Source organism: Camelus bactrianus, chromosome 3 (assembly GCF_048773025.1).
Source record: "Camelus bactrianus isolate YW-2024 breed Bactrian camel chromosome 3, ASM4877302v1, whole genome shotgun sequence".
NCBI classification, from domain to species: Eukaryota; Metazoa; Chordata; class Mammalia; order Artiodactyla; family Camelidae; genus Camelus; species Camelus bactrianus.
In genome coordinates, this window is record NC_133541.1 from 65,751,142 (window position 1) to 65,776,813 (window position 25,672).

Consider the following 25,672-nt stretch of genomic DNA (forward strand, 5'->3'; position numbering starts at 1 on the left):
CAAGATATCTTAAAATATTTACATGTTTACAAATCTCTCAAAACCAAATCAAGTTAAGCAGCTTTCAAAAGGCAAAACTGTACCTTTGTGAGAAGGGAAAAGAAATGGTTAAAATTCCATTAGACACAGTCTCTTGTTTTCAGTCTGCGAATGCAGTTGTTTCTAAGAGCAAAGAAGATTCCTCTGATTATCACTTTGATGCTTCAAGATCGGTCTTACTTCTCTGTCAGCTTCACTGGCTACTCACCCCTCCAAAAGTATTGGGTTTTATACAAGAATGGTCAAGATTTCTGGGAAAGCCTTTCCATACCAAACCTGGGTTTCTTTCAGTGAAGTGTCATTTAGATAAGAATATGCACACAATATTCCATCATTCCTCTCTCAACCAGCAAAAAAAAAAAAAAAAAAGGAAGGAAGGAAGAAAGAATTCATTATACTTAGAAAAGATTATTTTATTTATTTATTTAATGCAGTGAATAGTCAACATTACCACTGAACTAAACATCTGAAATTTGATAGAATGAAACAAACAGAAATTAGTCATCTGTTAATGGTTATATCCACTAGGTACATCTGAGGTGTTAGAATATCAGGCTTGTAGACATTTGAGTAAGACACTGTCAGCATGGAACATAAATCTCATCCAGGGTATAATCAAAAGTTATTTCAAACAATTATTCCATCAGTAAACTTTCTATAGTAACAACAACCCCATGGAGTATATGCTTAGCAACAAACAATGATAGTATGCAGATATAAGCATGTCATTATAAACATGATGTGCTAAATAGAGCATATTGAGGTCTAAGCCTTTCTGTAGAAAGGGAATTTAATCGACATTCTTTCAAGCATAGTGTATAAACAGATCAAAATAGTTCTATAAGAAATAGTATTTAACAACATAGCTTTAAAATAAAAATACTTTAAAAAATCAACTTTGAGATTAAATTTAAATTTATTTTTAAAGAATCTTCCGTTAGAGTGAAATAAATATTTCTTCTAGCGTTTCTACATTTTTCCAGCATAACCCCAACTTCACCCTTTCCTAGTCTATTATCAATAAAGTAGTGCAAAACATTGTCTGCAGCAATTTCAACCAAGCTTTATCCCCTACCAAGTCAGAGAAGTAAGATATTCTTAGCAAATTATTTCTCTCTCTAGAGGCATACTCCCTTGATTATACCAGGAAGTTAGGTATAAAAACTACCATAAGAGTCTAGGGAATGCAATTTTTAAGTATAGATTCTATGGTAAGTAGTGAAACTTTTTAAAGGCAAACTCCCCCTCCCCATAAGCAGTTTATTTTACAAAATAGGTTTTCATGCATTCATATTTTCAAGAATAATAGTTTTTCTTTAAATGAATGTAATGAAACACTGGTATATCACTTAGCACACTGCATTCGCCTCTACGTTAAATTCACACTAGTAACAAAAATCATAATATACATTAAAGCACTTCAGTAACCTAATGAGAAAGCAGATACTTTTTTCTGAGAACAGTTGAATATTAAATGTTTTTAGATGCACAGAGGCATAATCTGACACCAAAAGCAAAACAGATTTAATTTGCTAATATTTTTGACAACTAAACTAGGTTGCTAATTTGCTACAAATTAATAGTGGTAGGTATAAAAATTCATATAGGCAATCATTTATAAACCTGGCAGTATTTTTGTGTAGTTCTGTAGAGATTTTAAGGTTTTAGATGGAATGATAGAAGGCTTGGAAATTTTCTTTATATGATTTTAGAGTGTGGAAGATTCTCTTGAGGTGAATATTAACGCCTTCACTCATGAGCTTAAAATCAGCCTAGTCATATATAAATAATTTGCACAGGAATGAATGTCAGGATCTGAATGTATGTTAAGTTGAAATGCATCTGCTCCATTATTCAGGTTGTGGGATTCCCCCCTCCCTTCTGAAATGTATAAAACATAGAAAACTGTAATGGATTATTTTAGAATAAAAAATAGTCACATTAAAAAAAAAACTTTAAAATCGAATTGACATTTCCATTTTATGTAGATTAAATCAGAACGCAGCTGAACATTTAATCTAATGTTCTAGTCCTTCCACCTGTAATTAGAGAAGTGTGTATCTCCCAATGTTACCATTCTTACATTTGTTGTTCCGTGTGTTATAGTATCACCCGCAGTTAACAAGGCTTTTACACAGCAGTAGCTAAACCTTTATCAAATTGGTTCTGTACAGTGGAAGTATATTTTCAAAGACATATGCCTTTGTACACTATTTACAAATTCTCTCAATCATGATAAAAAGGTAAAATAAATAAAAAACAGAAAGAAAGGAAATGCTGCTGAGGCTGAAGGCTTTTTCTTTTATCTTCCCAAACAGATGCTGGTCTCCTCAGTGCTGGGAGCTGGCTAGCCAAGATTGTTTTTCTTCCTTTTACATGGGCTATGAGAAGGATCTGGTTTCAGTTCCTGGTATTGCACCTGTTTAAACAATGTTCAGAGAAGGACTGGTCAGGTGGCCACTTTCTGGCAAAGGAAGGAAAAGCAAAGGAATGAGAGACTGCTTGAGGGGGAAAAAAGTGCTCGCTCTGGAAACTGTATGAGATCTGCAGCTGGGATGCAGAATACAATAGAATGATAGAGTGAGAGTCAAGGGAAATCCTGCCAGAAACTACATGAGATCCCTGATGTGAACTTTGGTAACAGGCTGGGGGCTCCACTGCCCATATATGCATTACATAAAAAGCAGAACCATTGTCATCTATTTTGAAGGACCAAATAATGGTTCTTTGCAATTTATTGTGTGCTTGTTTACTATAGGCTTCATCTCCATCCAGCCCACTCTCATGTCTGATACCAAATCAAAAACTCAACTGAAACAAAGGAAAAAGATATTGCTGCAACTCAGCTTCAAGTTTGATTAAAAATAAATTTTTAAAAATTCTCATTTTACTCTGAAAATACTTAACGATCAGTGGGCATTCATTAACCTCAAAGGATTGAGATGTGCCTTCAGTCTTTAGAAATCAGTTTGTTCTCCAAAAATACATCTTTAAAATTCACTTAATTCATGCAGATTATTCAAAGAAGTGTTTCTCTCAAATGTCTGCTGGCATACTTTGCTTTTCATCATCCTACTTCCCCTCAGGTAATGGTGACTTCCCTTCACAAACTCCAGCTGAACCTTCCTTGAAGAAGGATTATCTCCTTGACACCCTGGTAGGTTTCTTATACAACCCTTCTCATTCCCTGATCATCTCTACAAGTTTTTTTTTTTTTTTTTTTTTTTTTTGCATTTTTTTTTTAATTTAAGTATAGTCACTTTAAAATGTTGTCAATTTCTGGTGCACAGCATAATGTTTCAGTCATACATATACATACATGTACATACATGTATTTGTTTTCATATTCTTTTCATAGGTTACTACAAGATATTGAATGTAGTTCCCTTGCACTATACAGTATAAACTTGTTTATTTTATATATAGCTAGCATATGCAACTGTGAACTCTGCCTACCCCTTCCCACCCCACCTTTACACCCTGATAACTAAGTTTATTCTGTGTCTGTGAGTCTGTTTTGTAAATAAGTTCATTTGTGTCTTTTTTTAGATTCCACATATAAGTGATATCATATGGTATTATTTTTTCTCTTTCTGGCTTACTTCACTTAGAATGATGATCTCCAGATCCGTCCAAGTTGCTGCAGATGGCATTATTTTTATTCTTTGTTTATGGCTGAATAGTATTCCATTGCATATATACCACAACTTCTTTATCCAATCATCTATCAATGGACGTTAGGCTGTTTCCATGTCATGGCTATTATAAATGGTGCTTCTGTGGACATTGGGGTGCATGTGTCTTTTCAAATTAGAGTTCCCTCAGGATATATGCCTAGGAGTGGGATTGCTGGATCATATGGTAAGTTTATTTTTAGTTTTTTAAGAAATAACTGTCCTCCAAAGCAGCTGCAACAATTTACATTCCCACCAATAGTGTAGGAGGGCTCCCCTTTCTGCACACCCTCTCCAGCATTTATTATTTGTAGACTTCTTAATGATGGCCATTCTGATTGGTGTGAGGTGATAACTAATTTTTTTTTTTAATTTTTCTAAATTTGGGGGGGGGGCAGGGAGGTAATTAGGTCTATTTATTTTTTATTGGAGGTAGTGGGGATTGACCCCAGGACCTTGTGCATACTAGGTATGTACTCTACCACAGAGCCATACCCTTCCGCTCCAATCTTCCCTACAAGTTCTTCTCCAGTAACACCCCAACTAGACTAAATTCCTTAATAGCAAAATATGCTACAGGCTTTATTAACTTTACCTGGCTCTTCCAAAACCTTCAAAATTAAATAAAAGTTAAAATGCAATGCCATGCTATATTAAAATGATACAGGCATACCTTGGAGATATTGCAGTTTCGTTTCCAGACCACCACAATAAAGCAAATATCACAATAAAACAAGTCTCATGAATGTTTTGGTTTCCCAGTGCATATAAAAGGTCTGTTTATGGTATACTGTAGTCTATTAAGTGTGCAATAGCATTATGTCTAAAAAAGCAATACATACCTTAATTAAAAAGTACTTTATTGCTAAAAAATGCTAATAACCATCTTCTGAGCCTTCAGCAAGTCTTAATCTTTTTACAATAGTAACATCAAAGATCAATGATTGTAGACCACCATACCAACTGTAATAATGAAAAAGTTTGAAATGTTTCAAGAATTACCAAAATGTGACACAGAGACACAGAGTGAGAGCAAATAGTGGTTAAATAATGGTACCAATAGACTTGGCTCAAGGCAGGGTTGCCGAAAACCTTCAATTTGTGAAAAATGAAATATCTGTGAAGCACAGTACAGCAAAGCGCAATGAAACGAGGCATGCCTGTAGTAACAGTAGTGAAACCTACTTACCACTTGCACATCTGAAGGGACTCTGGAAAGGAAGTCAAGTAGTTCATTGTTATCAATTGCATACGGACTCCGAAGCTTTTTTGTAAATTTATTGATGCCTGAAAAAGTGATAGATCAAACAGTATTGAAATCTCCAAAGCTTGGAGTTAGAAAACACATTTCTGGCAAAATTGTTGTGATTTGACAATCTAGATTAAGCTGCCGTGACTTTAGCCTTTACTGAACCAGTAAACTGTTTTCTCCCTCCTTTCCTTCCCGCCTTCTAAACTCAGTGGCTGCTCTTTTTCTCTTGGTACTTCAGTGGCTTCTTCCCAACATTTCTTTTGGGAAATAAAAGGCACCTGGCAAGAATGAGAAATGACCCTAACTTGCTTTTCCTCTCAGTGTTACAGTACTTAGCTTTGCTTTAGTGTTCCATCTATGATGAAACTTGTCTCCCTGTATTTTGGATTGATAGTGTTTTTAAGACAAGAAAGCTGACTTCCCAAAAGATACTTTTTTTTTTTCTGGTGGGGAGATACTGCTATAATGTAAACTAAATGTTTAGAAAATGTATGACCTGGGTGTTGTTTTTTGTCTTTTTCCCAAAATGACCTGAAATTTAAAAGGGTTTACCACCAGCTTAAAAAAAAAACCAAAAAACAGCTTTGAAGATGGAGACATGTAAAGATCCTGAACTCATCTCTTCCCATTGACACACTGGATCTACAGCCATGTAAGGAACAACTAACGTCTGAGAAAAAAAACCTAAAAACTGGTTAGTGACTATACACCAGCGAACGAGTAGAAGGCCCACATCAAAGCAGGTAGGAGAGGCAGGGACACAGTCCCACCATAAACCCCAGCCTAGCCTGGCAGCCCACAATCAGGAGGACCGTCTCTCTGAGGAGTGAGGGTTTGGACCTCTATCAGACATCTCCAACTTTTAAGAACAGCACCTGACATGACAGATGAGCCCCCAAAACCAGCTTTTTTCTTTCTAGTTTCAAAAAATAATTGACATACATCACTGTGTAAGTTTAAGGTGTACGGCATGATGGTTTGATGTATATGTAATAGTGAAAGATTACCACAGTAGGATTAGTTAATATCTATCATCACATACAGATTTTAAAATAAGAAATAAATTTTTCTCTTTCTCTTTTTCTATGAATACGATGTTTGGGTTTTGGGGAGATTTTATTTTTCGTTTTATTTTTCCCATTGCACATGTAAGTGAAATCATACAGTATTTGTCTTTCTCTGACTTACGTCACTTAGCATAATGCCTTCAGGATCCTTTCATGTTGTCACAAATGGCAGTATTTCCTTGTTTTTTATGGCTGCATAATCTTTCATTGTATACCACTTCTTTATCCATTTATTCATCAATGGACACTTAGATTGTTTCCATGTCTTGGTTATTGTAAATAATGCTATGTACATGACAGTGCAGATATCTTTTTGGATTAGTCTTTTTGTTGCCCTTGAATATATTCCCAGAGGGTGTAATTGCTGAATCATATGGTAGTTCTAATATTTATTTTTTTAAGGCATCGCCATACTGTTTTCTTTAGTGGCTATGCCAATTTACGTTCTCACCACCAGTTTACCAGGGTTCCGTTTTCTCTACATCCATACCAGCATTTGTTACCTGTTGTCTTTTCGATGATGGCCATTCTGACAAGCATGAGGTGCTATCTCATTGTGGTTTTAATTTGCATTTCTCTAGTGCCTAGTGATATTAAGCATCTTTTCTTGGACCTGTTGGTTATTCATATATATTCTTTGGAAAAATCTCTGTTCAGGTCCTTTGCCCATTTTTAATATTGGATTTTTTTTTTTTTTTTTTTTTGCTACTGAGTTGTATGAGTTTGTTATATATTTTAGATATTAGCCTCTGGTCAGATATATGGTATGCAAATGTGTTTTCCCATTCTGTAGGTTGTCTTTTTACTTTGGTTTCTTTTGCTGTGCAGAAGCCTTTTGGTTTGATACAGTCCAACTTGTTTGTTTTTAAAATTTTTTGTTGGTTATGCTTTAGGTGTGACTTCCAAAAAATCATTACTAAGACTCATGTCAAGAAGTCTTTTTAAAAATGTTTTCTTCTAGAAGTTTCATAGTTTCAGGTCTTATGATCCATTTCAAGTTAGTTTTTGTGATTGAAACTTTACCCTTATCTTACACCAACCATTCTTTTACATGTCAATATCCAGTTTTTCCAGCACTATTTATTGAAAAGACTGTCTTTTCTCATTGAGTATTCTTGGCTCTCTTGTCAAATATTAGTTGACCATGTATGTGCATAGGTTTATTTCTGGGCTCTCAATTCTGTTCCATTAGTGTATTTGTCTCAAAACATCTAGCTTTGAAAACCAACTTGTATGCTGGCCTCTCCCACCCCAGGGCCCAGCACGAGCACACTTGATCCAGGGTTGATTGGACTCCGTGTGGGAAAGGATCAGTTGCTTGTCTCTGAACATTGTCATGAGGGGAAAGCATCTGATTTGACACATATTCAAGGGCCTCTCCTGTGACAGTAACATCTTTTTTTTTCTTTTCTTTCCCTGGCAAGCACCATCTTTCCCCATTTCTCTCTCCAGCCAGTTGGTGCCATTTTCATGCTCGTCCTCTGTCTGCTCCAGAGCACCAGTATCTCCCTGAGGGGAGCTTCTATACACAGCTGGTGCCTGGGGTTTTGCATCTATGAGGCAGCTCAGGATGGTGACATAGGAAGATCCTGAACGCACCTCTTCCCAGAGACACACTGACTCTACAGCTACATATGGATCAATTTCCAGTTTAAAAGAAAAGACCAAAAGGCCTGAAAACTAGCTGAGCGTCTCCTTCACATGGGGCAAACAAGAAAAAAGGCTAAATCAAAGTGGATAGGAGAAGCTGAGATACAGTCTGGGCATAAACCTCACGTCCAGCACAGCTTCCCACCGTCAGGAAGGAACTCACAAACCCAGAGCTTCCTCCTGAAGAGCAAAGAGTTTGTACCCCACATAAGGCACCTTGGCTTTTAAGACCTGCACCTGAGAGATGAGCTCCCAAGACATGTATCTGGCTTTGGAAATCAACAGACTTGCATCCTGAGACCCCAAAGTCTACAGTAAACCGAGAATGGCTCTTAAAGGGCTTGCCCCAGAGCCCAACACAGAAGCAGCTGTTCGAAAACTTTTTATGTGAAGGAAATGCATTTACTAGTCTTAAAGTGTCGGCCAGAGAGGTAGGGGATGTGCTAGGGTTACTCTCTAGGGATAGAAGCTGGTGGGCCCCATTTCTGCATTCCCCCTCTACTGTGCACCAAAGGACCAGTATCTCCTGGGGGGGTAGCTTTTACACAGGTCTGGTGTCCTGGTTTTTGTGACTGCCACTCAGGGGACACTTCTTGACTGGTTGGCTCTGGAGGCCAGGAAACTTGTGTTCCTGGGACCCATGGAACTGTAACATTCAGAGAGTTCTTGGCAGGACCCCCGCCCCCCGCCCACCCGGGGCACCGGGCAGACAGCAGACTGAAACAAACCTCCAGTCTCTCCAAGAAAGAGGCCTGTTTCCTTGTCCAGGAGTTTTGGCCTGAAGGACAGGATTCTGGTCTGATACATTTATAGGGGCCGACAGAAGTGCTCTCAGGGAACAGAGGCCAACAGAGGCTGATGGATGCTGTCTTTACATTCTCTCCCTGCCTTGCTCCAGCTTAGCGTTATCTCCCAGAAAGGAGCTTATACTCTTGTCTGGTGCCCCTATTTTTGCAGGTGCTGCCAGGAGATAGCTCTACATTGCCTGGTTCTGGTGGCCAGAGGTGCGTATGTTTGCAGGACCCACAGGACTGTAACCAATGGAGAAAACATTCTTAAACAGCTACCATCCTCAAGGCACAAGAAGTAACAGACTGAGGAGCTCAGTTTTTCTGTGAAAGAGGTCTACAAGCTTATCACGTCTGCAGCCTGAGGGGTACGCTTCTAATTAAAAACACTTAGAACACTGTAAACCTTTCCAGACACCTCAGAGGGGCACTCTTACACATGTCTGGTGCCCCAGTTTTTGCAGCTGCCACCTGGGGTGGAGGTCCTGACTCTGGAGGTCAAGGGAGCTGTGTTCCTGGGTCCCACAGAACTATAACAAGAGCCAACCCTTGGCAAGCTACCACCCCCAGGGCACTGCACAAACAGGAGACTGAAACACACCCTTGACCTTTCTATAAAGAAGGTCTATTATCTTGTCCTGGAGCTTTGGCCCGAGGGGCAGCTTTCAGGTTTGGCATACGTCTAGGGGCCTATGGAGTTGCATAGACCAGGGGCTGCCATCTTTACACTCCTCCTCTGCCTCAACACAGCTCACCAGGATTTCCAGTCAAGAAGGTGGAGTAGTAGGACCATGACCTGGCCTCTCCTCCTGACTACAGTGAAACCACAACTGACTGCTAAACATCCATCAGAAAAAAAAAAAAAGACTGGAACCTAGCAAAACAGATCTTCAACTGGAAACATAAAGAGGGAACCTCAGCAGGACGGTAGGAGGGGCGTGCTTGTGATATAATTGGGCCTCGTACCCTGTGGGTGGGTGATCCTTACAGAGGCCCTTCCACAGGAGTGAGAGTTCTGAGCCCCACATCAGGCTCCCCCAACCCGGGGTCCTGGCATTGGGAGGAGGAAGAAACCCCAAGACATCTGGTTTTGAAGGCCAGTGGGGCTTAGCTCCAGGAGCCCCACAAGGACTAGGGAAAACAGCCTTCACTCTCTTGGGAAGCATACACAGAATCTCGCATGTGCCGGGTCCAAGGGCAGAGATAGTGATTTCATAGGAACCTGGGCCAGACCTGCCTGCTGGTTTTGGAAGGTCTCCTGGGGACATAGGGGTGGCTGTGGCTCACCCAGGGGACATAAAAGCTGGTGGCAGACATTCCAGAAGTGTTAATCTACATGAGCTTTCCGGGAGGCTATCTTGATTGGATCATTAGCACCAACACCTAGCCCCACCCAGCAGCCTGTAGGGAAGCCTCAGGCCAAAACAACATACTGGGTGGGAACACAGCCCCACCTGTCAGCAGAATTCCTGAGCCATAAACGCCTCTAGACATGACCCTACCCACCAGAGGTCCAAAACCAAGTTGCACCCAGCAGTGGGCAGGCACTGCTAGGAAACCTGCATAATCCTCTAGTCCAGCCTCATCCACCAGGGGGCAGATATCAGAAAAAAAAAAAAAAACCAATCCTAAAGCCTGTGGAAGGAATCCACAAACGCAGGCCAGACTCTACCCTGGGACCAGTTGGACCCTGGCCCTTGGGTGACAAGAGAAGAGTGTACTGCTGGGACACATAGGACATCTTCCACAGAGGGCCACCTCTCCAAGGTTGAGAAATGTTAACTAACCTACCTAAAAATACAAAGATAGACAATATGAGGCAGCAGAGGAATATCTCCCAGGCCAAGACACAAGATAAAATTCCAGAAGAAATAAGTGATGAGGAGATAGGCATTTTATTTGAGAGTTTAAAGTAATGAGGGCGAAGATGTTCAGAGAACTCAAGAGGAGTATAGATGCACAGAGCAGTTTTTAGCAAACAGTTGGAAAATATAAAGAATACCCAGAGATGAAGAATTAATATCACAGAAGAGAATAACACACTAGAAGAAACCAAGACTAGACTAGATATGAGGCAGAATAGATCAATGAGCTAAAAGATAGATTAGTTGAAATCACTACTGCAGAACAGAAAAAAGAAACAAAAGAAATGAGGATAGTTTAACAGAACTCTGGGACAACATGAAGCACACTAATATTTGCATTATAGGGGTTCCAGAAAGAGAAGAGAGAGAGGACCTGAGAAAAATTTTGGAGCCATAATAACTGAAAACTTCCTCAACTTGGGAAAGGAAACAGTCACCGAAGTCTAGGAAGCACAGAGTTCCACACAGGATCAGCCCAAAGAGGAACACGATGTGGCACATAGTAATCAAATTGACAAAAACTAAGGATAAGGAGAAAATATTAAAATTAGCAAGAGAAAAGCAACAAATAACATACAAAGAAACTCCCATAAGGTCATCAGCTGATTTTTCAGCAGAAACTCTACAGGGCAGAAGGGAGTGCCATGACGTACTTAAAGTGATGAAAGGGAAAAACTTAAAAGCAAGAATACTCTATCCAGCAAGGCTCTCATTCAGATTTGATGGAGAAATCAAAACACTTCACAGATAAACAAAGGCTAAAAGAATTCAGCACCACCCAACTAGCTTTACAACAAATGTTAAAGGAACTTCTCTAGTCATCAAATCACAAGAAAAGAAAACAAAAAGAAGAGGAAAAAAATGGCCTACAAAAGACTGCTTTGGCAGTTCGGGGTCTTTTATGGTTCCATATAAATTTTGGAATTGTTTGTTCTAGTTCTGTGAAAAATGTGAGTATTTTGACAGGGGTTGCATTGGATCTTGTAGATGCTTTGGGCGGTACTGCCATTTTGTTAATGTTGACTCTTCTAATCCAGGAGCACAGGATCTCCTTCCATTACTTTGTATCATCTTCAATTTCTTTCATCAATGTTTTACAGTTTTCAGGTAACTGCCTTGGTTAAGTTTATTTCTAGGTATTTTGTTGTTTTTGATACAATGGAAACGTTTATGCCAGTTTTAAATTCTGGTTTTTGAAGCGAAAAGAAAAAAAAGTGAACAAAGGGCCGCAAATGGCCATAAAGATAAATATCTTTCCTTATGGGTGAGTTGTATGCCAGTACATGTATATGCTGCATCTTCTTTATCTGTTCATCTATTGATGTGCACTTAGGATGCTTCCGTATCTTGGCAATTATAATGTTGCTGTTAATAGCAGGGTGTGTGTATCTTTTTGAATTAATTCTTATTTTTGTGGTTGGCTTTATTCTTTTGATAACTATGTAAGTTTAAAAAGCTAAAGCTCTAAACATTCTTAGAAACAATGAACAGTACATACATGTAAAATTTTAAAACCGTGCAGTATATCGTGTATGTGCAAACTGTAACAATTCTACCTAATAAAAGGGAAAATGAAAAGAAAAGAAAAGAAAAACAAAGCTCACCAGTACCTCCCAGAATGGAGACTGTACACTCATCCAGAGCCCTGATTTTTGGGACTGTCACCCAGGGGACACCTCCAGATCACCTGGCTCTGGTGGCCAGCAGGACTTACACTTGCAGTCCCACAGGGCTATATATATTGGCATACTTCGAAAGCTGCTGCCTAAGGGGCTGACGTTCAATTAGCCTGAATCTAAGTGCCAGCTAAGATCCTCCTGTTTGGCACAGTGACAAGTCTTGGCACACCCTCAAAATAAAATAGGCTGCTTGGCCAGTCACAAAGGTTTGTTTGAGAGACAACTAAGAGCTAGGGCAAAGTTGAATGAAAAGGTTCATCTCCTACACAAGACCACTACTTCAAGACTAGGAGAAGGACCAGAAACCAACACAGAGATTTAAGCAAAATGCATATTAACATTTCTCCCAGGAGGAGAAGGTGAGAGAAAGGGGGCAGAAAACTTATTTGAAGAAATAATGGCTGAAAAATTTCCTAATCTGAGGAAGGAAACACATCCAGATCCAAGAAGCCCAGAGAGTTCCAAATAAGAGAAACTCAGAGACCCACACCAAGACATATAATTAAAATATGAAAAGAACAAGGAAGAAATCTTAAAAGCATCAAGAGAAACACAACTTGTTATATACAAGGAAATCCCTAAAAGGCTATGAGCAGATTTTTCAGCAGAAACTTTGAAGGTATTCTTGCCACGCCTCTTTGGTCTGCAAAGTGCTAAAAGGAAAAAAACTTCCAAACAAGAATACTCTGTTGGGCTAAGTTAGTTTTCAGAACTGGTGCACAAAAGCTAAAGGAGTTCATCATCACTAAACTGGCCTTCCAGTAAACATTAAAGGAACTTTAAGCCAAAAAGAAAGGATGCTAGAAGTAGCTAGAAAACACATGAAAGTATAAATGTCACTAGTAAACATAAATACAGTAAAGGTAGTGGATTAATCATTTATAAAGCTAGTATGACGATTAAACAACAAATACAGGACAAATAACTATAACTACAATCATTACTTAAGAGATACACAACATTAAAAGATGTAAAATGTGGCAAAACATAAAACATGGGGGAATAGAGTTAAAAACCTAGAGCTTTCAAGTGCATTCAAACTTAAGTCATTACACATAAGCCTTATGGTACCAGAAAGCAAGAGAGGAACAGAGAAGAACTACAAAACAGCCAGAAAACAGTTAACAAAATGGCAGCAAGTACATACCGATCAAGAATTGCGCTAAATGTAAATAGGTGGAAAGCTCCTTAAATCATAGTTTTGGCTATGATTTTTTTGGATCTGATTCTAAACAGAAAGGCAACAAAGGTAAAAATAAATAAGTGAGACTGTATCAAACTAAAAAGCTTCCACACAGCAAAGGAAACCAACAAAATGAAAAGGCAACCTACAGAATGGGCGAAAATATTCACAAACCATATCTGATAAAGGGCTAATATCCAAAATATATTTTTAAAAAACATACAACTCAATAGCAAAAAACTACAATCCAATTAAAAAATGGGCAGAAGATCTGAATAGACATTTTTTCAAGGAAGACAGATGGCCAACGGGTATGTGAAAAGATACTCAATATCACTAATCAGGAAAATGCAAATCAAGACCACAATGAGATATCACCTCACACCTGGCAGAATGGCTGTCATCAAAAAGTCTACAAATAACAAATGTTGGTGATGATGTGGAGAAAGGGGAATCCTTGTCCACTGCTGGCAGAAATGTAAATTGGTGCAACTACCAAGGAAAAAAGTATGATGGTTCCTTAAAAAATTAAAAATAGAACTACCATTATGACCTTGTAATTTCACTACTGGGTATTTATCCAAAGAAAACTAGAACACTAACTCAAAAACATATGTGCACCCCCATGTTCTTTCAGCATTATTTATAATAGCCAAGACATGGAAACAATCTAAGTGTCCACTGATGGGTAACTGATAAAGAAGCTGTGAGATAGATATACACACAATGGAATATTATTCAGCCATAAAAAGTTGAGATCTTGCCATTTGCAATAACATGGATTGACCTCAAGGGCATTCATTATGCTAAGTGAAGTAAGAGTATGATTTCACTTATATGTGGAATCTTAAAACACAAACTACAAAAACCTAAGTTCATAGATACAGAGAAAAGATTGGTAGTTACCAGAGGCAGAGGGTGGGAGGTGGGTGAGGGAGTCAAAAGTTACAAATTCCAAGTTATAAAGTAAGTCATGGAGCTATAATGTATAGCATGGTGACTATACTGTATTGCACATTTGAAAGTTGCTAAGAGTAGATCTTAAAAGTTCTCATCACAAGAAAAAAAAATTCCATTTCTACATCTCTGGAAGTTAGATTTTTTAGAAACCAATTTTCTTTCAAATTATAAGAAATTTAAATTTAATGCTTACAAAAGTTTCTGCTGTGACTGACTTACTTGGATCACTTCTTGGATTAGAATGGCCAAGGACCATGAAAGATGAGCCATAGCTACCCATATTTAAATTATTCAACAGTCAGTCCTCTGCACTACCTGAAGAGCAAACGTGGATGAAGGGCAAATACAGAGGCATTTGGAGCTATTATATGAAAAAACAAAAAATTCAATGAGGTAGAAATGTCAAAATAATGTAGAAAACTACAAGTACCTATTCTACATGTTCTATGGTATAATGTAGAATTTCAGTGGGATAAGTACTGTTTTACATTTATATTATACTTAATAAATTACCAAGCCTATTCACATAAAAAATATATAAACAGCTTTATATGAAGTCAGCAGACTGGTAAAAACTGGGTCATAAACTACAGTATCTTGGCTATTCTTCAGGGAGTTCAGCAGAATAAACTTCTGCAATTATGATTTTGGTCCCTGTCTCCCCATGTGAGACCCATGTCTTAAATTTCTGTTTAATATTTCAGCAATCACCTACCACTAAAGGAATACTGTTCTTTGTTTTATTTTATTTGATGAAACAAGAGACCCAAACACATTCTCTGAAAATTACTTTAAAGATAGCTTGCCAGTGAGGCCACTGTAGGTTACAAAGCCAGATGTCTGCCACGGGCTCCAGTTTCTGAGAACCGGGGAAACGAAACCAGAGGTCCCCCACCCAACACAACTGAGATGGCAGGTCTGACCGTAGGTTAGAGGCAATAAACTGCCACACCTAAGGCCCTACCCTAATTCCTTCAATAAAACAGCATCTGTTTTAAATATCAGAGGAAGGAATGAAAGATGATGGCTTGAACATACAATAGGGACACAAGAAATGCCTCTTCCCTTGTATAGTCAAAGTGCTGTCTTAGTTGAAACTGTTTCTTTAAAGTATAGAAATTAAGGCAGGAAAACATAATCACCCTTTCCTTCACCCTCCACTCCCTACCCAAGGTGTAAAGGTAGTGATAGTGATGATAAGGAACAAGAGGACTTGCTCAAGAGATGACAAGATAAGCCAAAAACAATAGGGAGATAACAGTTTTAAAACTGGAGGGCTTGCAGACATCAGACCCCTTTTCATTTTATTCCAGCATATTTTTTTAAAAGACGTGAAAAGAACGAAACATTCCTTTTCATCTTTTTGCTTTCAGTGTAAGCACATGTTTTTTGAAGTTAAGACCCATCTTTGTTCTTTGCAATCTGTGTAAGTCTAGAAATCTTAGGTGTACGCAGGCCAGGGGCAAGTAGAGAACTCTACTTCCACCCAGTCATGTTTATATATAATTAACGTAGCTGTATGTTAGTCGACCTTGGAGGCTGAAAGCTGAGTTTTCCAAATGAAGAATTTTGTCAGATTAAGGGGTAAAAAAGATCCAAACAATGAAGAATGTTGAAAGTACCACCTAAATGGAGTCTAGGTACATAGGAACTTAGCATGCAGCGTGACTGCGTTTCACTTTAGGACCCCAGAATATCACCTTTAAAGTGATAAGTTTTTTGCAGTAGCATTCTTGTTTAGTACACATAAAGCAGGGTTTTTTGTTCCCAAGCACCCTACCAATGCCAAGGACCTTTTTCCTGCTTCCTAAAGGTGACCTTTTAAACAGGCAGCCGTATATAGTACCATGTTTACGGACACTTCCACAAGATAAAGTACCGCAGCAGAAAAGCATATTGTCCTAAATGCACCATATGGATCGAAATGTCTCTGTTTACGTGTAAGTGGCGAAAATAAATCAGAGTGATATCTAGACAAAGCTACACTTTGATATATGAAGAATCTGTACAACTACATGTTTATAGTATGATGAAGCCTATGGTGCCAGATAAGAAAAATGCATTTTGCAGGTAGACCTAAATCTTTGTACTGTTGTGATTTTTAACTGACCTGTCTCTTTTCATCATGGAGTAGCTTCACGACCATAAATATAGGAAACTACTGACAGTATAACTCATCCCTTGAAAATAGTTTGTTCTTAGCAGTTATGACAGTTAAAAAAAAGGCTTTACTTACCCCAGACAAGGACAATGTATCTCAGTGGAATGAAGTACAGGATGACTGTGAACGCACAGAGGGCTACAATGGCCAGCCAGCTTAAGAATGGGACAGTCCAGTTGAAAGTGCTGAATGAGAAATTAACACATCAGCAATCTGAGCACTTCATACTTTTTTCAAACAAAGATTAAAATAAATGTGATTCTGATTAAAAATCTGGACTAAGGATCTAGTAAAGACTGAAATTCTCTCTGGAAGAGATGCCAGTTGTCATAGGCTATAAGACGACACAGGTGAGTCATAATTGGCTCAGCTCCATGAACACAGGGCCTGGGTAAAGGGTGATGCCACCAACCCCTCCAGATTGTCCCAGGTGACTTCAGGATCCATAGTCTTGCACTACTTGTGTGACTCCCATGGTTTAAAAATCTTTTTCTACTTCTAAAACTAGTACTCAATCTTGTTTTCTCCAAATTTTCATAGAGGAGAATGCCCTTGGCCCTACCATTCTTTCTTCTATGAACTGTCATACAGAATTCCCCACACTGGAAAAAAAATGTTGCCAGCAATTGTCCGTGGACCTAAAGCTTACACTATTGTGTAACTCAGAACTGCAGAGACCCTCAGAGGAATAATTACTTCTCACTTCAGCTATGTTTCAAATGGAACTAGGTTTCTCCCAGAAATACATACATAATAAAGAAATAAAATACCATATGATATCACTCATATTTGAAATCTAAAAAAAAAAAGACAAACTTATTTGCAAAACAGAAAGACTCTCAGAGAACAAACTTGTGGTTACTGGGAGGGAGGGGCCTAGGGAGGGATAATAAATTGGGAGTTAGAGATTTGCAGATACTGATTGGTTGACTGATTGATTAATATAGAGATAGATAAACAAAGTTCATGCTGTATAATGCAAGGAACTATATTTGGTATCTTGTAGTAACTTATAGTGAAAAACAATATGAAAATGGATGTATATATGTTCATGTATGACTGAAGCATTGTGCTGTACACCAGAAATTGATACAACATTGTAAACTGACTATATTTCAATAAAAAATATATATACAAGAAAATAAAGAAATAGCATTCCCTACTATTCTCCCTATATTGTTTCTAGCAAAGGAGAGCATTGAATGTGGTTGATTTTTAGGGGGCTAGTGAAAAAGGAGTGTAAGCTGGAAAAGTGTGGGTTATAATGAGGCCTGGTTGATGGGTCTGCAGGGTTCTCACTGCTGGTGACTGAAAATGTAGAGGGTCAAGGAAGGCAGCAAGACTGAGTATTGACAGAGAGAGAACATCAGAACAAAGAATGAAAGTGGGATCAGTGAACAGAAGGAGAGAGGAAGTTACAAAGAGTACTAAGATGGGAAGAATTTAATGGGACAAAAAGGAGAAAAAAAAGAAGAATCAAGACAGAAGGGAAAAAAGTTGATGTAGGAAATCAGGCAAATAAATTTTATATATATATATAAAGAAAATCAGGGAAATGGAACATGGAAAATATAGTTTAAGGCTTTTTGTGTAGAAAAGCTGTAGTGAATCTCTGGTAGTTTTCAAGAGAGTGGCAAAATTATAAAGTACACAGAACCACTGCATGGAGCCTTCAGGATTGGGCTTATAACCATATTGCTGTTTACTGCATACCACTGCATCAATGTTCAGCCTCCAAAGAGGGACAAACACATCTTTTTGAGGGACTCTCTAGCATAATTTAATGAAAAAAGACAAGGTAGTAAATTTGTGTTTCAAAGCCTAGATTCTGCTTCTTGACTTCAGACAGCCAACCTCTGTAAACGTCGACTTTCCCCTTTATAAAATGGGAACAGCTTTTACTGGCCAAGGAAGACTGGTAGTGATGGTAACATGTTTATGTGAATCCAAGTGGTATTACTGGAACTGATCAACTCTCGGAGTCTAAAGTATGGCATTTCTTTTTATAAAGCCACGAGATGGGCCCTAAAGACACCTCAGGAAAATACGGAATTGTACATGACGTGGATAAATAAATGTCTGTGTTTTTTATTTCTTATAATTTCCTGATAAAGAATGTTATATTCACTTAGGGTGGGGTTTTCCAGGGCAGGTTTTGTTCCAATAAAGGATGACTGTCAAGAGATTTTTCTCATGCACTGCCCTTCAGCAGATCACTTAAGAGTTATTCCTTAGCTTTGTGGCATATGGCTTGCTTTTCATCTCTCTCTAGGTCAAATGTTTCCTAAAAATGCTTTTTTTCTAGTAAAAGAGCCAAAGCTGGATCAATCTGCTTATCTCATTTTTAGAGTTTGTAACTCTTGGGGTCTGGCTTTTCTGTCATGTTTTCTTCCTCCTGTGGCCAGAATGAATGTCCTGTAACTGTCACCAGGAAAAGGATGCCTCTCCTCCTTCACTGACACCTATGCTTCCTTGCCTCTGCCTGCTTGTGGAGAGAACAGAAGGCTTAGGATCTGCTTGCTTTCCTGTGGCTCAGCTCAGAGCCATCCCTCCACCACTCCATGTGCGGGGGCCCTGCCTCCTTCTGGGCAGGCTCACGGCAGTGCTCCCTGTGTTCTCCTTACTCCTCTTGGAAGGATAAATGGCAAAGAATAGCAGTGTAGTTAATGTCAGGGAAAAAAAAGACTGCCCTTTTCTATTTCCACAGTGCATTATGGAATCTAAATCTAGAATATGATCTTACACCCCAAAAGAGACACAATTCAAGAAAGTTCTGGAATGATTATTTAGTAACAAGATGTGGTAATTATGAAGGCTTTCATTTTGTACTTAAAGATTGCTTCTGAATCTGCTTTCTGGATAGATGCATTTTACCCTATGTGACCCCAAAGGAGTTTCTCTTTTTCACTATTCCAAACATTGTGCAGAAAAGATGGCTCCTACAAGACTCACTGGATCCTATGCTGTTCCTATACCTCAACCAATTCCTGGCTATACCTTGGAAAGTTCTGCACAACCCAGTTTTTCCCAAGACTGGTCCACAGCCAGGATCTGGTGGTGTCCTTCAATTGGCCATAATGTTTTCCAGCCCAGCACCTGTTCTGAGGTCTCCTACCACCCAGTGTTATGAAGCAGCCTCTCCCACTCAGGTATTCACCATCGTGACCTCAGAGCTGCCCCCAGGATCTTCTGGTATAAATGAGAGGTTTCTGTCAGGTACCTCAGAGAAAGGACAACACTCAATAGGGAAATGCCCCATTTGGGACTTCACACAATGTGTCAGCGGATAGGTTGTAGAGAGCAGGGGAACAGTCTACGAGCTGGAAATAACATGGAGAAAAAGAAAAGACGTGGAAATCAGTCTTCAGAAGTCTAAGACTGAATGTTGCTCAGAGGCACATTTGGGAGTGAGAGGGAGTCTGTTCTGTCTAATCCGATATAAGAAAGTGGAAAGTCAGCACCTATGCACATGTGGAAATGTATTAAAAAAATACACAAAATAAAATGCATTATCCCTTGAAACATGAAAAGCACCAGATGAATGACTCACACCTTTAGTGTAAATAATTTACTCCTTTCAACTTCTGTGTATGCCTAAGGTTACCCAAATCTGCAGAACACTTCTGGTTATGAATAATAAACAATGAATCGATACATGAAACTGGGAAAATGTAGGCTTTTCCAGATATACAGCACCCCCTCTTGAAAAGACCATTTAAAAATCATTATGTAGGCCACTTTTCACATAGTTTAGTAATATGAGGCCTTAGTATCTTGTTTACTGATAATTAATTATAAATCTGCCTTACCGTTTTTATAATGAAAGTTTCTTAAAAAATATATTAGTAAATAAAACAACTTAGAGTAAAACACAATATAAGTTTCTTAATTTTACATTAGATCTCAATGAAGTTATATTTTCTTCGTTTAAAAAATTAAGTTTTTTTAAAACTATAAATTTATGTTTATTTTCTAAAAGCATTAGCTTCTTTTATCTGTGATTATGATCTCAGCTATTTAAATCCACAAAATTGAAAGAATATTTTTGCAGGGTGCTATATATAAAATATAGTATTTTAAAAATTTAGAGTAACTTCATGAAAATATAACTCATCCAATAATAAAATGCAGGTGTGTCTTGATTACCTGAAATCCTTATTTAGCTTAGTTTTTTTTTTTTTTCCTATCACGATTTCATATTCTGCATAAGAACAAAGTTTCACTGAAAATGTGAGAAAATTTAGGACGGTGTTATTTCTTCAAAGCTACAAGTATGACTTCTTTCCAACCAATATGTTCTAAATTTCCAGGAAGGAAATTGACGGAACTTTCATAAAACCAAAGACTGGCAGAAACAAAGTAAATAATGATGAAACTGAGTGATACATCACCCAGAAAAAGTGTCCCCTGTCAGAAAGAATGTGGCTTTTCACCCTCTGAGAAACAAATGGACATTGTCCCACAGAAGGCCAGGGCTCACATGTCAGCATCACTCACTTCTTTATCCTTTCGCCAAAGGAAGCCACTTCATCTAGGATATTCTGGACACTGATGCATACCTCCTGGATGGCATAGATTTTATTTATAAATCCCTTTTTTTCACTGTCCTAAAATACAATAAAAAAGAGAGAGAGAAAGAGACTTTATGAGTAAAGATATTCTTCAGTGCTTGAATTCTTTTAATTGTCCCACTCTTACATTTTTAAACTTAAATTTCATTTTTGCATATATATAAATGCATACATAGAGCCCATGAAAACTTCCCAGTATCATCGGAGGTGGAGGAGGAAGAGTACCCAGCATTATCAGCCTAAGTAGAAAAGTGGCTGCAAAGCCCAAGACTGAGACTCTGTTGCTCTTGCCCTGAAGAACAAGAACATTTCAGCCAGGGGGAGGGGGGGAGGGGAGGTGTAAAGATGTAAGGGCGAGATCAGGTCTCAGAATGACCAAATCTGGAATCTGTGCTGACCTGGGACCCACCATGACTTGTAAGACTTGGCAGACCCAGTTTCTTGGCCCCATTACCAATAGACCTAAGTTTGGTCTTGGCTTCAGATATTTTAACAGCAAGGATGCTGGGTGCAAGTAAGAAGACTCATGAGCAATGAAAACTGCATGCATGCATGCATGCATACATACATACATACATATGTACAAGATCATCTGAAATCCAGTAAGTGGACCCTTCCTAAACAGCAACTTAAGTAGCTAAGATCACAGTGAGATCTTAGCCCCCATCTTGAGAATAATAGTCACATATTTCATGCTATATTAGTCAGGGTTCGAACTAGGGATTTTTTCCCCTCTTTTTATTTAATTCTCCATTTTAAAATTTGGGCTGGATTTAAGCAAAGCTGGTGTGCTCCAGGGGATGGGCAGGTGAGGACTGAGCATAAAGCATCCAGAGAGTGGTGTCAGCCGAGGGGAAATGTGCACATTTTGTAATTTTAGACCCAGAGGAAGAAATCATGGTGGCCTTTCACGATGGAAAATTCTGCTTAGTAGCCTGGCATCACAGGCACTTGCCTAGACTGTTTGGTGGAGACCATCCAACCCATGACTCCATTCCCCCATGCCAGCTTGAATATCTATGGAAATGTAGATCCAATTTCATTCCTTTAACTTCTTTTGAACACTCGCACACTGTGCCAGAACACTTGAGACCTCATGTGGCAGTCAGTGCTGGCTGAAAGCAGCCAGGAAGCTAGAATAATAATGTCGTCATGTTGCACATTTACATACTGACTTTATTTCAGAAGAGTCTAAAGCACTTTGCACTGTGAACACTTGGCTGGGGCTGGCATCCTGCCACCTTAGAAACCGAGGGCAAGTGAATGACGTGTGTGAGGACAACAGGGTACAGTGGGACTGAGGACATGGATGCCAGTCTTATAACATAACCTTTAGATACCAGTTACTTAGAGCCTTCATTTCAAATTCAATTCCCATGGGAGATACTGTCTACATTATTCATCTTGCTTATGCCAAAACGGACTGTCAGGCAATGAGGTAGACGAGATACATAAGGCTCAAAGTATAAGGAACAATTACACACTCTCAGAGTCCCCACAGTCTTCAAAAGTCGCCCTTCACTTGTCATTATGACAGGGGTGCATCAATTTCTTGTCTTTTTTCCCCTCCCCAGTAATAACGCAAAATGCATTCATTTCACCTATGCAATTAATTGTACATTTTTAAATAACATGGATAACCAGAGGCTCCTTCCTTAATTACAAAGTTAGTCTGCTCTAATAATCTCCATGGCCTTCAGTGTCCTCTCTCAAGCACCATCTCAGTTCATTTTTCACTATGAAGTAAAGTGCTCTTATAAACATTTTTTTAAATGCAGAATAAATAGAGCTGGAGTCGAAGCATGCTGGTTATACAATAAAAAGTTCATTGAGAATAATGTCTTACCAGCTTGAAATAATGTGAAAAATATTTCTTTCACAATAGCAATAAAATGGAAAATACTTAGCCATATCTTAACAAGAAATGTACAGAATCTATATTAAGAAATTAGAGATACTATGTTTCTGCACTGGAATACTGAATATTAAAAGAATATTTTTTTTTAGTTGAACATAAAGATTTAATGCAACTTCAAGCAAATCCTAATGTGTTTCGAGTGGAATGAAATGGGAAGGATTTGATAAAGTGTTTTTAAAATTTGTTTGGAAAAATAAATGAGTACCTATAATCAAGAAATGTTTGCAAAAGATAAATAATGAGAAAGCATTTATTGTACCAGATACTTCAGTAATTAAGATACGAAAGATAAGCATTGAAAAAGAGATCACTGCATGATAAAACACCATCATAAATCTATTATAAAGAAGGAAGTACTGTTACTAGGCAATTGTTTTAACTATTGGGGGAAAATTAGGTTAAATCCTACCTTAGTAGATTATTAAACCTATCTGAAATAGCTCAAATGTACCCCACCATCTACCTCAAATTAAGGTACCCCAAATACATTCTAGATTAATTAAAAAGTGAAAAGCTAAAAATGAGTTATAAAAATAGAGGAAAAAATAAGTAAGTTATTTATTGTCCTTGGAATAGGAAAGAACTTTCTAAACATACAAGCAGTAAGGGAAACCACAAAGAAGAATTGCTAGCAAAAGTTACATAAAATTTAAAAGTTATTTTGTCAAAATTCATCATAAATTTAAAAGATTACATGGGAAAAGATTTCAACAAGTATGACAAATCAAGGGGTGGGATTTCCAATATATTCAATAAACATCTGAAAAAAATTCATTACATTTATATGTATTATTAAAAAAAGAAAAGTCACTAACATGTTGGGTGGGATTAATTGTGTTACATACAACTGATAGACTATAAGAAAATCACAAAATACTGCTTAAAGACAATGACAATGTTTATGATCTAATAGAAAATGAAAAGACTGGGAAGTAAATGTGATAGAGTACAATCCTAACTTTTCCTTGAAATGGCTAGGTTGGAAAAAAGATGAAGGAAATGTGTCAAAATATTAAAGGTAATGGATGTTTACCTTCTTCACACCTTCCTGAAATATTCAAATTCTTTACAATTAGTATGTTTCACTTTTATAATCAAAATAATTCCCTGATTTTCCCCATTATCATTATTAAAGTAACATGTGTAGAAGACATGAATGAACTGGTACTCACTGGGCACGACTTTACAAGGTTTATCTATTTTTTCTTAAGGTATTTTTTTGTGTTCTAAATTATTTTTAGGACAAAAGCAAAGTGTAAATAGACACTCATTAAGCACTGTAATGTGCTGTTCACATAGCTCATTCAATCCTCACAACCATCCTACAATGTAGACTTTTTTCCCCACTTTATAGAAGAGGAAACTGAGGCTCACAGAAAAGTGACAGAGCTTGGATTGGGACCACAACCGGCCAACTCCAGAATCTGTTCTCTGTGTGATATACCATGTGACCTTCCCATTTCTACCCAGGAATCTTTCAGTTCCTACCCAGAATCCCCGTGAGAGAAACAAGAAGAAAAGACTTGCAAACATTTAGAAACTTATTCCTGTAAATACTGTGATCAGCAAGAAAATAAAATCCAGAAACTTGATTCAAAGGTGGCAGATATATTAGAAACCACCAGATTTGATGTCAGCAATGCAGTGTGCAAACATGAAGTACGGAATCTTCATTAGTAAGGTATGTCTTTTCAGGCACCTACAAAGGCTGTTTTTCAGTAGATACTTTAAATACAAGTACTGGTGTATTATTATTGGCTAAAGAGTTTTTTTAAAAATCTGCTCACTTTTAATTTTCTTTCTTTCTTCCATACGCCCGTCCCACCCTCAAGCCCCTCACTCCTGGCCACCAAAATCCAAAATAAAATGGTCTGTAAATGTTGGCAAAGTTTTGAGAAGCAAATACTTTGGGATAAAATTTTTATTTTAAAATCTCTTTCATCAAATTCTATATTCTTCCACTGTGGTCTCCAGCCAATGAAGTAATTACTCTTTATATACAGTATATGACCCAAAACTGCACTAGGTAATGGAATTGCTCTGTGTTGCATTCCAATATTTCACACTTTTTTCGCTAATGTTCAATACTTTATTAGTAGAGAATAAATTGGTACATTTCTTTTATTGTCGTTTTTGCTTTCCTTTATAAACCAGCTTGGATGAAAGAAATATCATAGGGTAGTTAATCATCCAAAGGCTTGGTGGTGACACTTTTTTTTTTAATACATTATTAAGGTTTCTTTTGAAGATGTAAAAAAAAAATTACCCATAAAAAAGAGCTATAACTATAAATCTGAAAACATGTGAGATTTATACTGTACAAGTTTTTCTAATGATTCTATATAATTTTTAAAGATCTTGCTGTTTTTACTAGTCCACAAAATACCAATAAGTACAAATTTGAATGATAGTGATTCATATTCACTTATTTTACGATAACATGTCACAACAGAAAGTTAAGTAGATTTTTTTTCCAAAGAAATATCTACTTCCTAGCTGTGGGATATTTAGGAAAATCTAAAGACGTAAAGAATGAATATGTGCTCCTTATATATTTGGAGAATCCTATTCATTGACTTTCAAGCCAAAATGACAAGTGCCCCTACTCACTGATTCTGTTCCAAATCGGAAGAAGCCAGAGTGACAGGTGTCAGGGGATGTGTACTGTGGGCTTGGGTTCTTCGTGCACCCAGCTGCATCCTGCCGTGGTTATTAATGCCAAAGAGGTCACTGTCAGCCTGCTTGACGGTACAGAAAATGAATCTGTTGAACACCTGTGCTGTATCGATCATATTGGGTATGTAGAATATGTTTGCTCGAAATATTGTTATAAAATTAATGTTATTTCACTTTCTTTGTAGGGTG

The 25,672-nt window shown here is 37.9% G+C and overlaps 1 protein-coding gene across 16 annotated transcripts in view; it reads right to left on the reverse strand.

The window, feature by feature from the left end:
* Positions 1-440: 440 nt before the first annotated feature.
* The window catches only part of MCTP1 (multiple C2 and transmembrane domain containing 1), a 483,190-nt gene continuing 457,958 nt past the window's right edge, over positions 441-25,672 (reverse strand). For 14 of the 16 annotated variants that reach the window (XM_074360364.1, XM_074360366.1, XM_074360368.1 and 11 more), the window contains 4 exons: positions 20,816-20,925; positions 16,394-16,503; positions 4,903-5,000; positions 441-2,458 (listed from right to left, as the gene is read on the reverse strand). In XM_074360364.1, the coding sequence (XP_074216465.1) occupies positions 2,387-2,458; positions 4,903-5,000; positions 16,394-16,503; positions 20,816-20,925 (390 nt within the window). In that variant the 3' untranslated portion in view covers positions 441-2,386. Of the gene's footprint in view, positions 2,459-4,902; positions 5,001-16,393; positions 16,504-20,815; positions 20,926-25,672 lie in introns of those variants that run through there. The other 2 variants (XM_074360370.1, XM_074360369.1) reach the window with 1 other exon arrangement.